At 44.8% G+C, this 6,743-nt stretch overlaps 1 protein-coding gene across 1 annotated transcript in view; it reads right to left on the bottom strand.

Annotated features, from left to right (window-relative positions):
• Nucleotides 1-738: 738 nt before the first annotated feature.
• The window catches only part of GOSR2 (golgi SNAP receptor complex member 2), an 8,462-nt gene continuing 2,457 nt past the window's right edge, over nucleotides 739-6,743 (bottom strand). Inside the window, exons 2-5 of the mRNA XM_010191427.1 lie at nucleotides 6,398-6,506; nucleotides 5,497-5,629; nucleotides 2,699-2,839; nucleotides 739-942 (exon numbers count right to left, since the gene is read on the bottom strand). Of these exons, the coding sequence (XP_010189729.1) occupies nucleotides 781-942; nucleotides 2,699-2,839; nucleotides 5,497-5,629; nucleotides 6,398-6,506 (545 nt within the window). The 3' untranslated portion in view covers nucleotides 739-780. The remainder of the gene's footprint in view (nucleotides 943-2,698; nucleotides 2,840-5,496; nucleotides 5,630-6,397; nucleotides 6,507-6,743) is intronic.

The following is a 6,743-nucleotide window of genomic DNA, read 5'->3' as shown; positions in this document are numbered from 1 at the left end:
GTGGAGGCTGGGTTTGGCACCAGGCACAGTGGGACGGCACAGGCCTGATGTGCATCCAAAAGCAGGCAGGAGTTCAGCATTCAGCTTCCACTGGGAAGCAGCGGGGCACAGAAGGTACCAAAACACACCTCAGATGAGCAGCATCTCGGCCTAAACCGGGCAGATCTGTGCTGGTTAATACTGTATGCGCAAACAGAACATCAGCTGAGGTTATAACCGTGCTTGGAGACCCTTCCCCACAAACCCTGGTCCCTCCAAGCAAAATGGAGTTTGCAGATGGGAACCCTCCACTTCCCACCTCTTTCTGCACCACCTCCATCCGCAGGAGCGTGCCCACAACGTGAAATCCTCCTCGGTGGTGTTCTCTCCTTGCAGAACACAGCGGCCAAGGTCACTTCCCGCTAGAAAGGCTCACTGCACCTTACGCTCTGCCTCTGCATCCCCTTATCCCTACCTACGCAAAAGGATGCTCCTACCTTGCAGTACAGCTGGGCAAAATTTCCACTTCTGCTTCCTATTTAACCAGATTTCATAAACTCACAGACAACAAAGTGAGAACAGGAAAGGCTGGGGGCATTTTTACAGGGCCAGGCTCAACTACAGCATCCCCACAGAGATCTGTTTCCAACGCGCTTTCCACGTGACGTGTGTCTCGGTGCGATTTGCAAACTCTGAAGTTCACAGCAGGGGCTCATCTGAAGCAGCACTCAGAGAAAAATCGTCTGGAGAACAGTCCGCCTTGCTCCAAAAGACGATCTCCTCTGGCAGCAGTTCAGCGGTTCATGTCAGATACTGCACGACGAGAAACATAATTACACAAGTCAGAATCATTCCCCCAATCATGAGGTATTTGTCTTGAAAGGCTCGCTTCTCAATCAGCCGCATGACTGTATTGGATAAGCCCAACATATTGGCAACATCCAGGATCTTCTTGTGAGTCCCCTGAGAAGAAAAAGACAGCAAACAATTAACCTCATGGTCCAACACTTCTTACTCCACAGTCCAACAATATTTAACCATGGGTGGCAAGTGACGAATTCTGACCAACGGAACTTGCTATCAGCCAATAGTTCCTACGGTTTGAGAGGAGGTGGCCACAGGACAACGAGACCAACACATGAACGTGGTTAAAGTCACCAAACTCTGTCTGGAGAGAGACATCATAAAGAGTGGCTCAGAGAAAATGCACTGTGGAGGAGTTCTGGTCCTTTTCCAGACACACAATCTGACAGCTTGAAGCTTCTTAATCAGACAACGTTTCATGCAGAACTTCCCGCCTGCTGAAATGCCAGTTTGTACCAAGAGATTGAAAAGGAGGTGCAGGAACTTGCAAGGCTAATGGTAGAGTGTAATGAGAACACATGTAAAAGCGCAATTAATGCAATTCCAATAAATCCTTCTGGAGAAAAGCACTGAACAGAGACTGCCAGCTGCTGAACTGCAGGCAGGCTCACACCGCGCTGCTTTCACTGCTGAAGCAGTTGGTGTCATTGAGAACGTGGATGCCACCAGCCCCCACCTCAGCAATAGGCACCCAGCAGATAATCACGGGGAGCTGCAGAACTGGAACGACCCGGGGAGTCACAACCACAGCGCAGCAGGAGAGCTCCCACTTCAGGGCAATGGTTGAAGGAAACCACCTAAAATACAGGCACAGAGCTGTACTCTGCACAGCCCAGAGTTGGATCATCCCCCAGGGGAAGGAGGGAGAGAACCATGGCTGCAGAGTCACGATGGTGAGAAGCCAGACAAACGGGTAAGGCACTGACAGGCAGAGGCTGCAGGAGCCCACGCACTTCAAGGGTGAGACCACACGTGTGCAGTTCGGCTGTCGGTTCGTGCCCCAGCCAGGCTGCCTTACAGCCAGAACCCTGGTCTGTGCAGTCAACAGAGCTTATGGTGTGATTCACCCCATCAAATGTTGGGATTTCTGTTAGCAATTAAAAATGCCCGAGTCCTCGGGCAAGGACATCTCAAAGCCAAGCAGTGTCACAAAGCAGACAAAGTTATCCCCATCAGAAGATGAATACAACAGACAGAAGTTTCCCCACAGTTTTCAGAGATCCAGCTTCCCCCAAGACACAGATCTTCTTAAATAGCTTTTTGTATCTTTGAGCCATTTGCTCAAAATTTAGCACCACTTTGAACAGTTTAGAATAAAAGACAAGTATTTGTTATGGACAGACATGGAGAAATACAGCTGTCATTATCAGCACTCGGGTAGATAATATCGTTGAGGTGCGTTAGACCCAAGAGACTATTCTCTTTATTACCAATCTTAAACACAGTTACTTTGCGCCAGCTTTGCGACTGCTCTGAGCGACGTTCATCTGAACCAACACCTGTCTGTGAGCCAGCCATTACTTCCCGTTCTTCCCTTGAATATAAAAACCCGACCAAGCCAACAAAGAAACCGTAACAGAACAAAACGTAACATTCCACACTCCAGGTACTAACTAAATAACCGTGCACGTGGACTGATGGGCTGTCCAGCCACAGAAAGAACTTAAAAATGTCTCCAATAAGATGATAAAATGTAAAGATTTCAGGTTTAGTTAAAATGAAGCTTGGGCCTTTCCCAGTATTCTCAGCTTGAAGCAGTGGACTGAAACGAACTCGTGTATTTATTTTACTTAGCCTGGTCATCACAAATGCAGGAAAACGTGGGGTCTTCTTGGTAAAAAAATGATGCCCCCACCTTTAGTGTCACTCTCTGGTCCCTCAGCCCCTGCAGGATGTTGGTCCCACTGCCAATAAGATCATCCATGCCACGATGGGCATTCTGGAGGGATTCATTAAACTGCAAAGTTTCGTCGATCGGGATGGTGGTGTCAGCGTCCTGTAGGGGAAAGGCAGGGTCTTGGTTACCTTCCTTGCTCACTCAAACCCAGAAAAAGAACATGCAGAAACAAACGCGGCAAAAACTTGACAGGACGTGAAGGGTGACATTTGAAACACTTCTTCATAATGTTATTAAATACAACATTAATATTTGAGTGAAGAAAGTAGAGAAGCCTACGTGAAGTAAGCCAAAAGGCAAAGCTGATCAGCTGTCCAACTGCAATTAGATCTCACAGGATAAAAAGTCAGATTAAAATTGGAGAATTTTTGATAATCTCAGTTCATGGTACACGTAGGAAAGGACATTACAAGAGAGAACACCAAAACTAACAGAAGGTGTTTGACAAGGAGTCATTTAATCACTGCAAGAGAAAGACTTTTGAAAGATTGAGTATCACATTCCTAAGTGACAAAAGGCGTGCAAAACACAGCGTCTGGGAGATGACATCCTACGAATTTAGAACACGGGGCCAGTTCCTGACAGCGAGGGCAAACAGACGCAAACCCAGCTCCCTGAAGGTCTGACTCACTGAGCGCCCGAGGACTGATGTGAAAACAAACTGATGCTTTCCCAGAAGGATGCATTAGCTCAACTGAACACTGTGACTCTTGAAATGGAGGTAACTGGATAAAATTCTGTAACCCGGGTTGTACAAGAGGTCAGAGGATGTGATCACTTTTGTCTTTCAAAGGCCTCCAGTTTAACCTTCTCTGGACACCATCCATCAAGAGTCAAGATCACAGCTCCTCACGCCCCCAGTTTCATGACCAGGAACCACGACACTGCTGAGCAGTGTGGACACGCTGGCTTTCCTGCTGCCACGCACTCAGAACAAGAGCTAGCAAAACGCAGCAGCCGTATTTAGGGCAGAAGATGGTCAATACCCTACACCTGTCCGCCAGCTGCAGGTTACACACGTGCAACAATGCCAAACTGGCTCTGAGCAGACTGGGGTGGTCATCACGAAAAATGTTAACACGGGACTGACACAGTGGTGCAGTGCTTGGTGCTGCTCTGCTTGCTGTAAAAGAATGAGGAACGAAGGGCAGAGCTGTTAGCACTCGCAGGGTCAAAGTCACTGCCGAGGAAGCTGTGAGAGCACACACACCTCCGGTGCGTTAATGAAGCACCAAGATTGAAACACGTCTTGTCTTACAAGGTTTTCTCATACCACAGGTCCTTCTACATACCGCAAGGCAGCGAGAAAAGTATGGGAGTAGATTTCTGACCCTCCTCAGAGGGAGACGAGATGATCTTTCATTTGCTGTCAGTGGTTTTCTCCAGAATGGTAAAGGGAAGGCTTTAAAGACCCCTTTTATTTTTGAATTAAGCAAAATGTCCAGAACACTGCTCCAGCTTTCAAAAGCTGTTACGTATGTTACAGTGGTTGATCCAGGATGCTAACATGCTCAGCTGACGTTTCTATTTAATCAAATAGGGCAATATACAAATAAAAACTTGTAAACTTCTAAACAAACAGGCCAATAACTGACAAAAAAAATCATCATTTTCCTAGTAAATGGATGTTGTACTTTAAAAGTCACGTTTTTTAACAGTGAGTTAAAAGCAATACAAAATAATGCTTTTTTCCCCCCATCTTTAGACACCTTTCAGCATCTAAAGGAGAAAAAAATCATTTGCCAGTTATTTTGCATTTGCAAGCCTGCTACTGCTCTTCAAGCTGTCCCACTGACGTCTGTGTTTTATTCTGGACAAGTTTTCCTATAGGAACCTTTCTCTGTGTTTGCAGAGGAACACCAGTGCTCTGAAAACAAATCAGGTTTCAAATTTCAGTGTTCCTCTAGAGACTGGTTTATAATTTTGAAATAGCCCGCGAACATTAGATGTCATTAATGTCACCATTCGAGAAGTGCATCGAACTTCCCAAATCTCAAGGAAACAGAACTGCTCACATTCATTCTTCCTTGCCTTAAAAGTGAATGGCAACACAAAAAATGAATGGTATTTGTATGCCTTTACCAAACAAACAAACAAAACCCCACAAAACCAAACCATCAAAAAACACCAACAAAACAATAAAACCCCTAGCTTTTGACCTACAGAAATCTGAAAGCAAAACTACAGCATTCAGAGCAAAACTCCTGCAGGAATTTGCACTGGGAGGATTTCCCAGGAGAGGAACCAAAAATGAACAAGAACAGATGCAAACACATTCTTGTCATTAAGAAGTTTTCAACCATTTAGAGGTAAAAGCAAGGGTTTCTTCCCCAGCTGTGTGATTTAGACTTGGACAAATGAAATCCTGCTGCCATCTACTGACAGCAGGGTGTAGAAAAGCCATGCATTTCACAAACCTCACAATTTGACAAAGACATTTGACACAAATCCGTGTAAAATGTGTCTTTTGGTACCAACCTCGTTCACACTTTTGAAACTGCTACGTAAAGGCAGGTAGAGCTGCACTGGGTCAGACAGGAGCAGCAGTTTATGGGGTCTTGTACTACTGCCTCTAAATAGACCGGCTTTTCCTCATGAGTTGTACTTTTCCAACACACATTGTTATTCTTTTATATCTTTATTCTGCTTCCATCCCACAGCAGCAATCTAACAGAGTCATGCCTGCATCCTGCCTGAAACTTCACCGAAAGACTACAGCATCTAGAAGACCGAGATCTAAAGTAAAGAATATTTACATTAGTGGTGAATGTTCGTGCAAGCAGCTCCTCTCGCTGCCGCTCCTGCTGCTCCCGGATGTAACGGCGATGCTGGAAGTTCCTCAGAGCCGTCTGCAGATGCTGAACATCGTACTTGAGCTGGTCAACTCGGCTGGAAAGGATCAACAACAGAAGAGGTTCCCAGGGATAAAAATACCATTCTCTTCTGGTGGTTTTAATATGAAGAAAGGAGCATTATAAATTAACAGTGATGAATAATAAAGAATGATGGGTTCTACTTATCTAGAACACAAAGGACACTCAATGTTAGGCCTATAATCCAGACTTGGATCTTCCATGCCTTGTTTTTCTACTAAACAGGTGATGATTGAACTGCAGGCTAACGACCAAATGTGAAGCAGAATCCTTGAGCTGTTGTGGACATCCTATTCCATGACTAGTCTCTTCAGGAGGTGTGTACCTATATCTATACCTAGATCTAGATCTATACCTATACCTATCTGTGTGTGTGTGCGTATATTCAGGAGGTTTTTCTAGATATATGTATATATATTTTATTCACCAACAGCTAGGAAAACGGTACAGAGAACATTACACCAACTGAAGTAATTTTACTCCTTACCTCCGCAAATGCCATTAAAAGCAAATGCCACATAGAGCAGAATTTTTTTAAGCATCCAAGTGTCATGTTCTGCTCATCTCAGAACAGAGCCATGAATCCAGCTTGGTCACCAGTCTGTGGTTAAATGCAGGAAAGTTATTTTGCCTCTCTGCCTCAATTTTGCTACTGTAGAGCACAGGACACGTTATGCAAAGTGTAAAGGTTCCACTTAAATCAAAAGACAAAGGGCTTCAACAATTTAATGAAAATAATTACAAAGACTACATTACACCACCACAGCAAAGAAGGTGAACTTACAGTTTAGCATTCTGTCGCTTATTGGGAGGTTCTTTGCTGGACAGGATTTCCAGGCGCTCCAAGTTGCTGAATATATTGTCTATTCTTGCCTGAATCTCGTTTTCAACTACTGCAAGGAAATAAAAATGTGATTTGGTTTGGATTGCAGAGCTGCGATCTAAGTGAAGGTAAAAGCTCAAAAGCATTCAAACCAGTATTTAAAACCTGACAGAGGCAAATCCTTACTGGATGAAAAACATCAGGTAACTGAGAACTACACATACCATGAAAAAGCCACTTCTTTAACTCAATGATTTGAGACTCCCAAGGAGGGAGCTAGGAAAGCCTCTGCTCTTTCAGGACATCT

The sequence above is a fragment of the Mesitornis unicolor genome, unplaced genomic scaffold (assembly GCF_000695765.1).
Source record: "Mesitornis unicolor isolate BGI_N332 unplaced genomic scaffold, ASM69576v1 scaffold36480, whole genome shotgun sequence".
Taxonomy (NCBI): Eukaryota; Metazoa; Chordata; class Aves; order Mesitornithiformes; family Mesitornithidae; genus Mesitornis; species Mesitornis unicolor.
The sequence above is the reverse complement of the archived record's forward strand: the minus strand, read 5'-3'. Positions and strand labels throughout refer to the sequence as shown.